This window comes from Paramisgurnus dabryanus, chromosome 17 (genome assembly GCF_030506205.2).
Source record: "Paramisgurnus dabryanus chromosome 17, PD_genome_1.1, whole genome shotgun sequence".
Taxonomy (NCBI): Eukaryota; Metazoa; Chordata; class Actinopteri; order Cypriniformes; family Cobitidae; genus Paramisgurnus; species Paramisgurnus dabryanus.
This window is the reverse complement of record NC_133353.1, coordinates 24,320,298-24,338,289: the sequence shown is the minus strand read 5'-3', so window position 1 is coordinate 24,338,289 and position 17,992 is coordinate 24,320,298. Positions and strand designations below refer to the sequence as shown.

Here is a 17,992-nt window from a genome sequence, read left to right as displayed (position 1 = left end):
AGAAATTAAAATGAATTAAATCACGTTTAAACGCCACAGAGATATCAGAGCCAGCAGTCGATTTCTGATGCGCTTGCCGAGGCGAGGCTGCGCTGGGCGGGGTGTGAGCACTTAAGCGCCGGTGATTTTCTGGAGCTCATATGGAGCTCATCTCCGTCCGAAAGTGTCAGAGCACACGTTTAAATAGACGCTATCTTTATTAACCGACCGCATATTTAAACTTTAAGCACATACATTCACGCCTGAACAACTCTTACAATTACATTTTGTGACCAAATAACAGTAATATTAGGAGCATTTTGCTGTCAGAAAACATAGCTGTCATAACTCCACATATTTACCTGATTTGTCTTAATTAGTTCAGTCAACATTAGCCATTCTGAATGTTGACTGGATTTGAAAATAACCATTCATTTAATGTTTTAAACACAGATTTATCTAGACTTAAAATAATATGTCTTCTCAACTAGCTCAAACAAAAAAATTGGTTTAACTTATATATTTTTGCCCGTCCAACATTTCATTAATTGGATTTTTTACAGTGTAGGTTATATCAACATATGTCAAATTAAGTTACCTGATATCCACTTAATTTTATAAGTTATAAACATTCATTTAAAATAACATACAGCGTATGTATTAGGCCTATTTGCTTAAATTACATTTTAACAAAGAAACTGCAAGGGTTGATATTAAAACCCAACACGCTGGTGAAAACTGGATAAACCGGTTTTCTTTCATGAGGTGATCGATTAGCATTGGGGGTTGGCAAAGAATTGGCAGACCTAGGGGTGGGTGGTTTTTAATTTTTTGACTCTCTGTCACTGGTAGCTGCTAAAACAAGCAGCTAAACCATGTACAATTAATTACATTTTGGAATTAACTTCCTTCATGTCTTTTTATTTATACACTGTAAAAAATATTTTCTGAATTTTTAAGTAAAGTTAGCATTAAATATGTTTTACAAACAATTGGTTTACAAACTCTGGGATGTTTGTGATTATCATCATTCAGAAAAGTGGTGCTTGTGTTTAGACTCGTGTTTTACGTGATTAAATCAGGAAGATTACATTAGTTTCTTTTCAGTGTTGAACAGTTTGTCATCAAAATGCAAAAATATAGTATATTTATAAACATCGCTGAAACAAAGAGTGAATTAAAATTAAAAAAGTAATAAAGTTAAAGCTGCTGATAATTTTGTTTATATTTACTAGCATTTTCTGAGTGAAAAATGTTTAGATTTTGTTAAGTAGCCTAAATCCTACTCCAATTTATTTCAGTGTAGGTTTCTCATTTTTATCAGCTTTCTTTTGCTTTTTAAAGGGCCGTCTACCTTTGCTACCACCAGTGCTTTAATGTGGGCCGGTAGGCGCCAGTACTCAGTACCGCCACTTCCAAATAGGCTATAGCTCTTGAGCGTACCACTCTCCCTGCGTCCAGAACGTACTTCTAGCGTACCAGAACGCTCATTTGCACATCTGTTTAAATCAGAGGCTTAATTTAATTATTTGGCTGCGCTGCCACTTTTCAAAGCGCCCTTCACAATAGCTACCTAATTCGTCCCACCGAGAGCAGAGACTACATTACCCATACACCTTTGAGTTTTACAAGTTAAAAGCGCATGCGTAGCTTTTGCTGCTGTCAATAGGCTTGTTCGACTTCATGCGGCGCCCCGAGAATCGACAGCCGGAAGACGTCACAGTATCGAGAGAGCGAGGCGAAATATGATTTCTTGAATCATTCTCGCGGTACTCTGACGTCATCCGGCTGTCGGTTCTTGCGGCGCCGCATGAAGTCGAACAAGCATGGTGTTAATAACGTTGTTTGGAGAGGTGTGTGAAACGCGCAACCATAGCTGCTCTAATACTTAATATGGCCTCCTGGTTTTAGACTCTGAGGAGTAAAAGAACAAGGTCAGAATCAGAGGACTCTCGCTGGCTGACATCCCACCAAGCCAGAATGATATCGCTGCAGGTCAGATGCAAACTTTTTCCAGTACCCTTTTGTAGGTACGTGACAATCTCTGCTGTCGCGGCTGTCAGCTTGGTTCCCCTCGACGCAACTTCGGATTTCCTCAGACGATGTGCAGTGTAAAAACATTATTGAAATTGTATTACACATACTTGCTAAACTACAAGTGAACGAAATTTCAATGAATTTGAACGACGCGCACAGGAGTTTTACCACACGCAAAATGGAAAACAATGGGACAAAATAAAGTGATGACTTTCGAGTTTCAAATGGCCAATATTTTGTTATTCTTGAACCCATAGACATGGTCTTGGTGTCCAGAGAGTATCTTTGCCCAACAGCGACAATATGTTATTAAAAAATAAATAACATCATTATGGATAAATGAGTGCTTGCAGAATATATATGTTTGAGAATGCTTATCAGTACTTTTTTGTTTCTTAAACTTTAAAGATGAATATTCTCCTTTAGAGATGGGCAATTTTCAGCAATAGCACATTATAGCCTATTCAAAATTTTGAGCTCATAAAAAAGATTTTTCGCTTATTTAAATGACTTTTTTATGTTTTTATGCACGTTTAGTTTTGGTGCAATTTCATCAAAAGCTTGTAATTAGGAAATACACACAACATGCTTAACGTATATTTTATATATGTTAAAAATGTTGTAAAAATTGCGTATTCTTATATAATAAGAATAACAATATGATATATTTATATTGCGCTCAAAATGATTTAGAAATGGAAAAAGGAATTCTTCTCAACTACCACCAATAAAGTTTTAAAATTCTTCTTTAGAAAAACGGCATTTAAACCCACGTGCACCGAACAAGAAAACGTATGCTTACATACAGTCCGTGTATGATATCTTTTTTATTTAGTTTTACATATTTTTATTTATATGCATTTAATAATAGTCTACCGTAAGGTGATAATGTAGCTACACACTGTTAAAATTGATTCAGTGGCTTTGTAAATATCTCTAAAATAAATGATTAAAGTAACTTAATAAAATCTCTTAATGCAGTAATGCGATTTTTTTAGTTGGAAAATAAATTACTAAAAATAGAACAGATATTTTGTGTAAAATGTACATATATTATTTGATGTATACGCCTTAATAATATAAGTATTACATTTACAGATTATTTTAGTCAATATATTTAAAAAGGTCAGAGTAATATATTTAAGTTTTTAAAACTGTAATAATTGCATATTTCAAATTATTATTATTTCTATTTGACATAAAAAATGTGTTAGTTTTACGCCTAACTTGAAGTATGATTTACTTATATTTTCACATTGATATTATTTGAGTAAATGTAGGCAAAAAATTAATTAATAATAAGTAGAAAAAATGTCAATTTTAAACAATCACATAGCCAACGGTTTTTAATCGGCAACAAAGAAACTGCGCATTTTGCCGATGACAAACACCTCAGAAACTCCTCGAATTTATGAATATTTACACTCACAATATGATTTTATTTCCTTAGTACAAGTATAACATATTATACAAATTCTCAGTGAAATGTATTAAACACCAATGCATACTTTTTATCGTGTTTCATACCATGTAAAGGGAAACATGATAATATAAAAAGTAGCCTACTGTTCAGTAATGCAGAAAAGCGCACCACAACCATGTTAAAGCTATTAAAACGTTCAGATGCAAAAATGAACTAAATGTAAAATTAGATAAACTAGTTAATGATATTGCGTAAATGCGCTCGGTCTCTTCAAAGGTCTTCGCGAATTATTTTGTTATAAGACTCGATTATCATACATCACGTCTCTTCTACTGTAAGTACACGGAAAAAAATAAGACAAATGATGCGCGTTTGAGTCGGATTTTTATGAAGAATATGTGACTGTTTATGTAACTGGCAAAAGAAAACTTCGCCAACAAAATGTTTGCCAAAAAGCATGCATTTGTATGACATCAAAGTCTATCGATAATCCGTGTCATGTTACTTCAATATCATACAGTATACGCTCAGCATGAAGTCGAGCACACACATTGTCGTCAGTATGGCCTACAAGAAACACGCCTGCCCTCTACAGGTTTTTATATTTCCTGCGTCCCCCACCGAACCCCCCTTTTGCGGGATCTCGCAGAATTTCGGAAGTCTCCGCGGCATTCTGGTCTCACAGACGCGCATTTTTAAAGGCCACATCTGTATATCGCTGTTTTCACTGTCCTCAAAACGTGCTGATGTCTTCCTTGATCTATGAAGTCCCTCTTTCAGAAATACGTTACCAATTCTGATTGTGTTAAGTGTGTTGTGATTCGATATTAGCTTACCTTGCCGTTAGCTTAGCTGGCGACTGACATATTCCTGTGGGCGGAGTTTAGTCAAAAACTGTTTTACTGACCTTATTAAAACAGGAAGGAGAGGGCTGTAGTCCAAACCGGCCGTTCGCTGTAGGCTTTGAAAGGTGAATTCTGTTTAAAGAGTAACTAAACCCCTGGTCAGAGCCTGACTCCACCCACTGCAATATTTGAAAAATGCAAGAAAAGTGGGCAGATCCCAACGGAGATAGAGGGGACGAACTAAGTGTGTGGTGAGATCGTAACAAGGGCGTGGTGAGCTTGAACCTGCTTACGTCACGAGTTATTTCTTGGACCCAACATCCAATAGGAAAATTCAACTGCAGTAGTCACCGTTCAACCTGAAGAGGGCAGCACTCAGACGTTTTTACACCATATATTGTAGTATTGAAACACTTTATATCCAAATGCCAAAAAACTTACTAAAATCAACGAACAGCTCTAATAAAGCATCATTCTTACAGATCATTAACTAAAAAAAGTTGGTTTAGGGTTTAGTTACTCTTTAAGAAAATATATCGCCTGGCAGTGAACTTTGAGCTTTATCATTTTACAGGTATTATTATATTATTATAGCAACATTACACACTAACCAGGGTTTAAAAAATGTGATCAGAAGAACGTGACCTTTAAAAGTATTACATAAGTTTTGAATAGAACCACACAAAACATGAAGACTTTTTGGTAACCTGACAGCTTGTTTCTCAAAATTCAACTTTTATTCAGCTAGTGGAAAACTGCTTGGTTTGACTTAGCATAGTAAAGTATGGTAAAGCAAAAAAATGCATGAGAGAAATGCATGTTGCTGACTAAAGTTCCCAGAAGAACAGGTCACCTGACCTTCATGTGAGCTTCAGTTTGCATGGTAATGTTGGTGATGCATCTGTTGGATTCAGCATAATGCCACCCCCCCACACACCTTAATATTAATATATGGCAACCTTAATATTAGCACTTTGGTTGGACAAATCATACATATAAGTGTAGTCCATACAGTTCACCCCTGCACAGCAGTGGTGTAATTTTAGTCTCAATTTTCTGTGCAATGCGAGGTTGTTTTTGCTAATTTTCTCTTTCAGGTGGGTCCCTAATGCGTTTTGATATGTTTTTCTGTCATGATGTCATGAGACTCTGGAGTGCGTGTTGAGCAGGTTTCGGACCCTGTCGAACGTGACACACATGTGTAATAAGAGCTGCTAAGGCGAGCTGCTCGCAGCGCGTCTGACCTTGCAGTGCATTTGAGTTGCTCTCATGCATAAATGCATGCTCTCAGTTCTTTTGGACATCATTATCAAATGATACACCTACTAGAGAGATATTATTTGCTGGATGTTACTCTGACAGATTACACGTAAGTGCTATCTGTGTGGATTTGAATAAACCGAAAACATTAGGCAAATTTGTTTTGCATCCTTTGTTGTTTCCGTCGCAGTGCTCATTTGCAATATTGCTCTTCGTATAAACAACATTTCACTTAATCAAATGCATTAAAATGTTATAGAGAACCTGCTCCTCGTGTACCTACTGTAAACACATTCCCAATCCCTCCACACCACTGCGGTGTGATTGTCTACCACCACATTTGTCTTTATTTGAATCGAAAACATTGTACGCACGCTATGGTCTTTAGGTATTCCAAAGCTGTGAAAATGGTTTGAGTGACTTGAAAATGTTATAAATTGACAATGCATACCTAAACAAGCTCTAGTAATAAAGCAACAAAAATTCATCGGTGGAAATAATTACAGTATTTGCCGTGTAAAGCTAATGGCGGTAATAAAAATGTTAAAAGCCTTTGAAAACGAAGCCAAACCATAAGCCATCAATTTGGTAGTATTAAGACACATTTCTATTGAATTTAATACTAAGCACTTTGAAATGAGGGTAATAAAATGTGACTGAGTGCAATGTCTTCTTGATCCAAACTGCATCTGCTGAAGATCATCATTATTTATCTGCGGCTGTAAACAGTTTATTTGCTTGAGAAAAAAAGATTTATAAGTCATGCAAACATCGTTGTCACTTTAATTAAAACTGGCAGGGAACAATCCAGAGGAAATGTTATTGCATTGAGACTGCTCTTCATAGTTTGGAAGACAATGTTCTTAGAAACGTTTAACTGTCTCAGACGATTTTGTTTAAAATTTCAACAAATTATAAAATTTTTAAGGTTTAATATACTTGTGTGAACTTGACATGCCTATGGGACATTCCAAAATGTCAACCTTATCTTGAAAAGTAAAGCAAAGTTTTTATCCAAAGTTTTTAACCGTACTGATATCTCAGATGTTAATATTTGGTGTAAAGTGCTTTAAATACCAATACATAGTCTCTGTTAAAGTTTTCAAATCATTTTGTTAATTATTTTTCATATTAAGTGTATATTTCAGTATTGTCATGTACATATGAAGAATTCCATAAGGTCCATAACGTTGTTTCTTCCTCATTAATGCACAGACAAAAATTAAAATAAATAAATATTCCATGTTTTTTGAAGAGCCATTCCTTCTCCATTATTTCTTTTGGTTTGAATTCACCGAATTCCTAGTATGTTGTCTCCCAAAAGCATATTTTTTTTGTCACATTCATAAAGCATGTTCCCTCATCTTAAATTGTAAACACGACTGATTTTTTTATTTCTGAACTCTATTATCTGGGTTTAGGAGAATATAAACAGATGGTTCAGTATATATTGGTAATAAATGCATTCTTTGACCATTTGTATTTCGATTTTTGACTGCAAATGTCACATCCATAACACTGAAATTGCTCCTATACGTCCTAATAGCAGTTACTCAGTTGGTGAATGTTATCATCTTTGTTTTCAGTGCAGTTTCATGTGTTTAGTCACTTCCAAAGATATTTTTTAAAGGGCACCAATTATCCAATTTATGATTTTACATTTCCATTGGTGTGTAGTGTAAGTGTGTATTAGTATGTTAACGATATGCAAAAGGTACATACCCCAAAGTTAACAATTACACAAGTTAATCTCTTTTCTTGGACTACAACAAACACACAGATTGTAGGCAACAGTTTACTTCCTGGATTTGTTGATGTAGTAAAGACCGACATTATCATAATTCCTCCCACTTCAGACTCAGCCTGTAAGTTAAATCCTGTTAGCCGTGCATTGTGAGCGAATCTTTCAAACATGGTAAGGAGCGTTACATTTCCGTCTGACTTCAGAGGTATTCAGGACAATCACAACATCCAGATTAGCCGGTCAATCAGGGACACAGCGCTTTTCAAATTAATGAGTTTTGTACATGAATCAGTGCGTTTCAGGAAGAGAGGGAAATCTGGACCTAAAAAAATGTACTGTATGTGAATTTTTTTTTACCATAAACTACGCGAACACATTGTATTACTAAATACACAAATATAAAGTTGTTTTTAGCAATGAAATAGGTGCACTTTAAGACAGTTACTTGAAACTTTTAAAGTGATGTAAATGATCAAGAAATATGCTGATGGAGGAATGTGTAACAGATTTTCCCTCCAGGAAGCTCTTTTTGCTAATCCCCTTTGATAGCATAGCTCTGATAATTTGGTCTTAGAAGTATCTTAAGAGAAAGATTTAAGCTTCATGTGGAAATTATTGGCCTTTGGACCTATGTATTTGCAATTTTAGTGTTTAGATTTTTTTTATTTCTTTTAAAACTTCGCAGAAAACAGATGGGATATAAAAAGGGTCTTTTTCAGTACAAGGTGTGTCCATTCGTTCTCCATTGATTCTATTACTCTCTATGAGAAACAATGGATGAATAAACAAGATCTCGTTCGCAATTTTTTCTTTCGCACTGAATTAAAAATCTAAACTGTTACCTGTAAGCATATCTCAAACAATAGTTTATTTGCTTTTGCATTTCAAATTTAATCAACAGTTCCATTAGTGCCTCGTCATGTGTGAATTCTTGACGATTTAAAAACACTTGCAAATAAGTACATGCGCATGCATGAACTCTTGATTTATCACCCTCACGTTGTATATGAGTAAAAGTGGTAAGGTGAGAGACCCGCAAGATCTGTTTAATGTAGAGGTGAAGCCGGATCCCAAGAGATAGATCAGAGGGAATTATGATGAGAGAGAGGAAAAGAGAGAGACCTGGTACAATGCTTACTGCACCAACACTTCAGAAACCCTTTATCTCTTCACCACACAAGAAAAAGATAAATAGAGAGGTTGTATGGAGGCATTTGAGTAAAAAGATCATTGCCAGATCAAAGACCTTGACTGATGGACTCATCTAATTCGCATATAGTGAAAAGCAATTACCACGTTTAAAGCTAATTATGTTTTTTTAATTTCAGCCCGCAGATAAATTGAAGGCAATGCAGCGCGAGTGGAGATCAGGTTTTTGTAAGCGAATAGTAGATAGCAACCCGGAATAAGAAATTGCAGTATGAACTGTAGCGTGACAGGAAACCTGCGGTTCTGCTGAGAACATGATTTTCTGCTTGGAAAGAAAAGCGTAATGAATTCTTAACAAAATGAGCCTACAAAAACCAGCGTGATGACGCATGATGCGCTGCCCATCATGAAATAAAGAGATTTAATAAAAAGAATCAATTTATCTCATAAAGGGCATGTACGTCACTGTTACCAAAGGTCTGTTTACTAAAAGGGTTTTCCTGAAACGCAGATTTCATTCTGTATGTGCCTCATGCACTCAAACTTTCAGATAGGTCCTATATTTGAGCAGATTAGTCAGTTGTTTGCATGTAGTACATTAAGATTTTAAAACTATAAATACAATTATTAAATTTTAGAAAGAACATTTTTGCATATATTTAGTGCCTTGTGCATGAAAAAATATTTCCATGAGTGCAGTTTCTGACAATATTCAGATTCAGATTTAGGATGTCAGGAGAGAAACCCGAAATGTACATTTGATCTGTATTAAATTTGATTTGTCTCTAAATTATTAAAAATGACCTAATTCAGTCATGAAACTCTAGAGGTGCTGGCTGATCCGTCAACCAATCAGCTTGCACTTCAGCGTAACCAAACTGATTGGCCTCAGGTAATTCATAGCAGTGATAATGCTTAATTTATATCTTGTTGGCGTGCTGCTAGCAGTATGGCGCAGAGCTTTTTCTCAGAGCTTTTACAATCACCCGCTCCACCCCCAGGTCCACCTGTCTAGATCTGTTTATGGAGAGATATTGTGCCTAGCACTACAGCAGCATCATTTTCATGCTAACTGTAGCATATTCATTAAATGTAGCAAGTATTTATACTGGTTCTGCAACAGTAGCAGAACCATAAACAGATCTTGTTTTGCCCAGACTACTAACATGTTCAAATGTAAAACTTTTAAAGGGACATTACACTTTTTTGAAAATATGCTTATTTTCCAGCTTCCCTAGTGTTAAACATTTATTTCTTACCGTTTTGGAATCCATTCAGCTGATCTCCGGGTCTGGCGCTAGTACTTTTAGCATAGCTTAGCACAATCCATTGAATCTGATTAGACCATTAGCATCGCGCAAAAAAATAACCAAAGATTTTCGATATTTTTCCTATTTAAAACTTCACTTTTCTGTAGTTACATCGTGTACTAGGACAGACGGAAAATTTTAAGTTGGAATATTCTAGGCAGATATGGCTAGGAACTATACTCTAATTGCGGCGTAATTATCAAGGACTTTGCTGATGTAACATAACTGCAGCAGGCTTAGAGATATTACACACTGCCCGAATATAGTCCCCTGCTATTGAAAGTAACCAAGGGGACTATTTTCCATATCTGCCTAGAAAATCGCAACTTTTAATTTTCCGTCGGTCTTAGTACACGATGTAACTACAGAAGAGTCAAGTTTTAAATAAGGAAAATATTGAAACTCTTTGGTTATTTTTTAGCACAATGCTAATGATCTAATCAGATTCAATGGATTGTGCTAAGCTATGCTAAAAGTGGTAGCGCCAGACCTGGAAATCAGCTGGATGGATTCCAAAACGGTAAGAATTAAATGTTTAACTCTAGGAGATCTAGAAAATTAGCATATTTTTTAAAAAAGTGAAATGTCCCTTGAACATCCACAGAACCATTTTGTTACACAAAAGGTCTGTGGTGGAAAGAGGTTCTGCAGACTATTAAAAGGTAAGAAAGAACAGGTTATTTTAAAAATCTTTAACTAACCTTTAACTTAAATCTGTGTAGCTACTGTCATAGGCCTTGTACACACTCCAGCTAAATTTGGTTGTTAATTCACCTTTAAATGCTTATTCCTGTTCTGTACACAGACAGTTCAATAATTTCAATCAAGTTCATAAATGCAGTTACAAATGCATTTATATTAACAGAACTAAAATGAACAACTTGTTGTTGATGAAGTATTTAAACATGCATCATGGATGTGACAGGTCTCCATTCTAAAAAAAAATGAATGCATGGAAAAAAAATATTTTGTATGCGCGGTGCAGAAGATCACAGGTGTACGAGCATTTACTTAAGTGTGCTGCCAGATCTTGCACATAAAAACAAGATAAATACCATGCTAAACTGAAATTAATTCCTCAAAGACCAAAATAGTGGAACCCAGTTTAATAACAACAACAAAAACTTGATCGCTTCATGAGCCAAGGCCAAAAATGGTTAAGTGCCACAATGGTATGTACTATATGCCCAAAACAGACATGAACATGGCAACACTACAAAACTACTTTGAAGCAGCCTCACAAATGCACACAACACACCACACCGGAGGTTTATTAAAATTGCAGAACATAGCGCTATAAGCAGTGAATAGTAACCATGTGAGACGGCAGAGCGTTGCTATGGTTATGTCTTTGTCAATCATTGCGTTTTCGGGTCTTGTTCCGTACAGACATAGAATGAACATTTACCCCTGCGTTTAAATGCGGTTGTCACTATCAAAACTTTGAAGGGTGTGCGGGGCCATCCTGTGGTATTATTAAAAACTTTGTGGAAAACACATTGGCCATTGACTGAAGGTCAGATCATTTATCTCAACCTTTAAAAGAGCATTATACTCCACTTTGCACATGATCACATGGACCTTATGTAGAGCGTGTTGAAGTTCCAAGAGAAAGAAACCCAGATTCTTTGCACAGAGCTTTGGTTCATGATATTTTATGAGGTAATTTGCAACAATTACAGTTTTTACCTAGTGGAATACGCATTCATTATTCATGGCTGTCAAGGCAAATTCTTGCCATCTTATATATTCTATGCAATGGCACAGAAATGATTTGGAAAGAGGGGAAACACATTATGGGTGTTATTTATCTTCCGAATGGGGAGATGGACATAAAATTTGTAGGTGAGGGGGCATAATGGTTATAATGGTTGCCAGACTTCTGATAGTATTGCTACCTGTAGGGAATGTTGAAGAGATGTGATGTATAGTAAACACTCAACAAAGTAAAAACACCCTATATGAATATAAAAATATTTCTATGGACTTTGTTATATGGAACAAATAGTACAAGCACACTTTTCAAACAAAAAGTTTGTTACTTGTCCATTTTAATGTCATGAGGTAAAGTACAAATATAGTTAAAATACTTACTTTGTTACTATACTACTAAACTAAATATTTAGTTGCATATTTAGATGGATGACATTTAGGATGACTAGCATTATTTATTTGCAGATATCTCTTTTGTTTTATAATGTAATATCATTTGTGTATTTACATTTGCAGTGAAGGACAGTCAAATTTGTTAAATACCAAATGAAATGACTAAAGTGACATTTGTGAAAATAAGGCATTTCAATTACCGACTAATAACCGTTCCATTGCCATTAAAATGAAATTACTGAAGAGCCTGATGAAAAATTACACAAATTTACAAGAAAACATGTCAGACACACTTAGGGTTTGCATTTGAGCTCTTCATATAGTGTAAATAATACGATACAACAATCTCATGTTTGACAAGAACTGTGCTTTTCAAGCTATATACAACGTGATAAACACCATTAAACATTTGATAAAGGATGGAGCTGGTATTGACAAATCTATAAGAGTGCAGTATGATAGACCAGGCTTGTGTCCAGACACAAATACATCTCCTCAGACAGCTAGCCTGTGTAAATATTTGAGCTCTGCCCAGCAGATATAAGGGTCTCTAGAGAGTCCAACACTATACCAGGTAAGAAAGGCTTTATTCACATACTGGATTCCTGTTATATCTGTTATATCTCTTTCTGTGGCTCATGCCTTCAAGTCCATTCTGGATACCCAGTCTGAAAGTATTTGAGGTGTAATCAGCACCAAAATGCTTCAGACCAGATGAAAATATTTGGTGTTTTCAGTGTTAGTTATTATGTAATCATTGTTCTGTTGTAATTTAAGGGTCACTTCTGAGTGGTAATTTTGTTTTTACACCATGACATTTTTTGTACAACCCAGACATTTTAGTAAGAATTTTTGTGTTTTAAGATTACAGTGGTTTGCTTTAATTAGATTTTAAAGGATTTTAAAAGTCAGTGCTCTGCATGTGGTTTCTGGGCTACAAAAAAGTCTATTATTAAATAGGAAATGATGCATTAGATTTTGTGCAAGCGAAAAAATAACAAAAAAGACTCTTGGAAAAACATAATGATTTAATATTAACATAAAATGTGTATTTTTTTCTTGGCTTAATTTTAATAATAAGAATGTTTTAGTATTTTGAACATTACCAACTTAGTAAAACTTTGGATAAAAGATCATTTTAATATTTTACTGGCCTCCATCATATGTGGGGTTTTGAATAATGGGAGATCTGCATCATAAAAGTGCAGCCGACAAATCTCCAACTGTGTGATGCAAACATAGAAATTTTTTCAGCATCATACTGAATCTATAAAAAAAAGAATTAAAAAGAATTCAAAGCTCTGAGTTTTGTAGGGTCCACCTCGATACAACCAAGGTGAAGCCACACTGTAAAAAGTGAAAGTTCGATTTACGTAAAAAATCACTTCAATTGGTAAAACCTAAAGTATTACATTTTTTTTCTACTTAAAGGAAGGGTATGTAAGAAATGTATATCAATGAATCATAAAATGGCCCTGATATGTCACTAGACATAAAGAAATAATCATTTCAAATACTTATATCACTCACAACAGTTGTCCGGACAGGATATTTTCATTTAAAAAGTGGAGTTGCAGCCCTCAACTGATGTTTATGTTGTCATTTTGTGTATTGGCCACTAGTTGTGTGATTGCAGTACCAGTTTTGGACACAAACCTACATACTGTTCCTTTAAAGGTGACATAGAATGATTGAACGGGGTATTTATCCTTGTTCTGTGGTGTGACATGTAGACAAAAAAAATTTGTTTGGGTCTACAATGCCTTAGAAGCTTCCTAAAAACCTCTTTCAGATAGCTCTATTAGGGTGGGGGATTTTAAACAAGTGGTTTTGCACCTATTTGGCTCCCCCTTCTGGCTTTACTTGCAATCTCATTACTGATTGGCTGACTTTGCTGCCACTCAAAAAATGTAGCCAATTATTTTAAAGTGGAGGGGCAGTTAGATGCCTGTGATGTCATAAGCATCAGTTTTTCAGATTGGGCCGTTTTCTGGCTGACATTTCTAAAAGAGGAATTTCTATGAGACTGAGATGTTTAGCATGTTTAGCACTTTTTGTAAGTTCGTGAATGCGGGTAGACTACCATTATTCAACAAAGACAAGATAAAAATGGTTTTTCATTCTCTGTCCCCTTTAAATTGTCTCACTTTAACCCCAAGTATCACAGACAAGTCTTAAGGCTATATAGTTTTAGAATAAAACACATGTTTGGGCTGTCTGAACAAAAAATAACTTGCAATGACAGATCTTAAAATATGCAAGTGCCATTGATTTGTCTCAAGATACACACCAGTAACAACTTTTTCTTAGGCATGTCTATAAAAGATGCTGAAACATCTTAAAAGTGCAAAGAATGCATTGATACAATGTTACATTGTTCTCTGATACCTACATGGTACAGCATATGACTTTATTAAGTGCAAAAATGACCCAGAGGCGGTTTTACATGTCCATTTAAAACCCTAGGATTTGTCCCCAGAATTAAATGGTCTATTATTACCGTGTTTGAAAGGGTCATGAATAATAATGTTGAGCTGTGCTCTGATTGGCTGTTTCTCAGAGCTGCTCATTTTAGTAGCTCTGTGTGAGCTAAAAAAAATCTTATTTTTGAGCCTGTATCAGCCAAAGATAAAGATTTTGGAGATAATAAATTATTCAGAGATTGTTAATGGAGGATTCTGAGTGGTAAGTTTGTGTTCTTTTCAGGAAGAACCTACAAAATGTAACTGTAACGTTAATAGTAGAACTTCAGCCTAAACATAGCATATAGGATTAATTAGCATATTGCGCTAACTCAGCAGTCACAACTTTGTTTTTAGCATTGTTACAACATAATTAATTTTATGTAATTTGATGTTGGGGGGAATACATCGCGACAGTAACGTCACAGTCAGTGTTAGGTTGAGATTGGCCTGTTTTCCATACAGTTTAACATTCTACGGCACTTTTAATTTAGCTAAGGTCTAGTCCTGGCTTTAGCTAAGACTTAAAGGAATAGTCCATTTTCTTAAAAGAAAAATCCAGATAATTTACTCACCACCATGTCATCCAAAGTGTTGATGTCTTTCTTTGTTCAGTTGAGAAGAAATTTGCGGTGGTGAGTAAATTATCTGGATTTTTCTTTTAAGAAAATTGAATATTCCTTTAAGTGAAACATTAAAGTTGACAAAAATTGCATTTATTAAGTGTTACCAATTAACAATTTGTTTAAGTAGATCAAACTTTAACTTTTTATAATAAAGCAGCCAGTCAGTGTTGTAATTAAACACTTTAACTGTAATTCACATAAAATAATGTACACTGGTTTTTGGATAAAAGAACCTTTCTGTTTCACAAAATCAGAAGAACCTTTCTGTTTTCAAAAGGTTCTTTTAGGTGAAAAAAGTTGAAAAGAAAAGGTTTTTTTTCTATGGCATTGCTGTAAAGAACCTTTTAAGCCCCTTTATTTTTATGCAAACATTGAACATTATTGTTATACATATCACAGCTGTTGAATGCTTTATTCTGATTGGCTGAGAAATGTTCTATGAGTACACATTATTTTTTCAAAAAAGCGAACACCTAGCCTGTCAAATGTTTTAAAATAATCACCAGAGCAATGTCTGTGGTAACCGTGAGCTGAATAATTGATTCTGGTCCTTTGAATTATGTAAGGAATATTTGATTGCGGGCCGTTGAATTATAAGGAAATAATGCTCACCCAAGGTGGTTATTGTCAGGATCCTGCCGGAACCTTGTCTCATTTTTTATAGTGTTATAAGTCCAGTATGGCAGGGTTCTGACAGTACAATGTTTTGTGTAGGGAATGTGGTCTGTATTATGCTAACCACGTATTTCCCATGTCTCGTCACTTTTTACACAATCCCTTACTTGTTATGATTTTCACCTGTTCCCCTCATTAGTTCTCCTTATTTAAAGTCCTTAGCTGTGTCTGAAACCGTTCCCTCGTTCACTCATTCACTATTCCCTATATGGGGAATGACAGTTGAGTCCACTATATGGGGATGAAGCAAATGAAAAGGAGTGAGCGATTTCGGACACTGACGTCAATATCATGCGTCAGAGAGCTGTCGCAGAGATTAATCAAAAACACCTGTGTGGCTTTATTGATTGTGCTGTGAAATGGTAAAGTTTACTTTCTTACTGTTTTTCACATTTGTCATGTTTATTGTAGGCTATTAGTTGATAATAAAGAGAACAAAACAACTGCTTATAATATTTATTTACTGCTGTTTGTTTATTGTTTAATAAAAATGTGTATTAGATTTAAAATAAAAGATAACGCAATTATTTTTCATTTGTTTATTTTCAAAAAGTAGAAAATAACTGACAACAAGAAAATGTTTGGTGTTTACTGTCAGTATCCTTCAGCTGATTCAAGTTACGCGTTCGTCTCCCGTTGCATCATGGGAAATATGAGTGAACGAGTGTACATCGAATGTACCCTCAAAATCAGAGTGCATTGTGGGTAAAAAGTAGTGAATGAATGTAGGGAATGAAGTTGTTCACTCAGGTTTCGGACACCACTACAAAATGGCCGACACCCGATATAGTGCACTATATAGTGGATAGGGAGCGGTTTCAGACACAGCTCTAGTGTTTGGTGTTCTTTACTGGTTTGTTTTGTCCTGTCATTGTGAGTACCCTGAAGTAATGTTTCGTTAAGTTATAGTCCAGTTTATTGTTATTTTCTTTGTAGTCTAGTTATTATAGTCCAGTGTTAATCCTGTCTTCTGTTCAGTTTGTTGTTTGCCCCATCATGGGTTTTGTTTTCTTTTTTTTATAAAATAAAGTGTTCATTGTTACATCTACATCTGCGCTTGGGTTTGCTTCCTGCTAATTCCTAACAGTTATACTGTGTTACACCGCAGGTGTGCATTATTTTCGAAAAATTTAAAGGATCGGAGTCAGTTATTCCACTTATACCACGATTACCAAAAATATTGCTCTGGTGCTTTTTTAAGACATTTTAAAGGTTAGGTGCGCACGGTTATTGAAAAATAATCAACACCCATGGAACATTTCTCAGCCAATCCGAATAAAGCATTCAACAGACCCGTGTTATAATTTTAAATAACGCACACCTGCGGTTTACCACCTTGAGTTTGCATTATTGCAATTATTCCTTGTATATTGGCTCTTATGATTTATTATTGTGACTGACATGAATCAATAAAGATTAAAAATTTGTTTTTTAGTCTATTATCACTTACTGTAGGAAAATACTCTCTTAATCCAATACATTTTATTGCTAAATTATTTAAAGAAACCTCTGGCTGTAACAGGCCTCTCAAAATTGAAATGATCATTCATACGTATCATTCTGCTATTAAACAGTTTTGAAGACATTTTAAGCTATTCAGAGATTTCATAAAGTACGCACTCTAAAAAAAGGCACTATTCTGGCCACTTCTTCTTTTTACTGGAGAAGTGTTAATCTGTGGAGCATGTGTTCACAGTGCAAATAAAGGCAGAGTCTCTTTTACAACCATGAATAAAAAGAACCTGATAAGAAAACGTTGAGTCAGACAGTTGTTGTGTGTGTTGCATCTGACATGCATGTGACTAACCTCAGAGATCATTTAAACAGGAAAAGACAATTCCCTTGTTCATTATTTCTTTTTGGACTATATAGACAATTGACATGGATTCGTTCAGCATAACACAGCTGTAATACAGAGACTGGATCTCATTTCCTTCCTTTTCCTGTAACAGTTACTGCTAAGCCGAATATGTCGACATGGAAAGAGAAACTAAGGAGAACTGTTACTGTGGAGCCGGTAATTTTCCTCTACATGACCGGCACTTTCATCGTGACACCTGCATATCAACAAATGATTATCACAAAGGTAAGAGGGCTGGTACTTCATATCACAGTGGGGGAGATTGCAAGTACGCACTGAAAAACAAGAAAAGTAAAAAAATAGGAGATAGTGAAAAGCGAAACATTAATCAAGTTTGTCCACAGAGTCAGCGCTGTGTTCTGTGCCCTGGAAAATAGGTCAGCAGGGTACGGTTCTAGTACACAAAACGGAAATGCCCGAAGCAAAACCACGGGGCGCTTGGAGAATAGCAGAGCTCAAGATGTACTCAAAGCCCAAAACTATAGCAGGCATTAATCACACCAAACAGACCATGA

General features: G+C 35.3%; 1 protein-coding gene across 1 annotated transcript in view; it reads left to right on the top strand.

The window, feature by feature from the left end:
• The first annotated feature begins 17,372 nt into the window (after positions 1-17,372).
• The window catches only part of LOC135778358 (proton-coupled folate transporter), a 54,459-nt gene continuing 53,839 nt past the window's right edge, over positions 17,373-17,992 (top strand). The window contains exon 1 of the mRNA XM_065288820.1: positions 17,373-17,702. Coding sequence (XP_065144892.1) covers positions 17,586-17,702 — 117 coding nt within the window. The 5' untranslated portion in view covers positions 17,373-17,585. The remainder of the gene's footprint in view (positions 17,703-17,992) is intronic.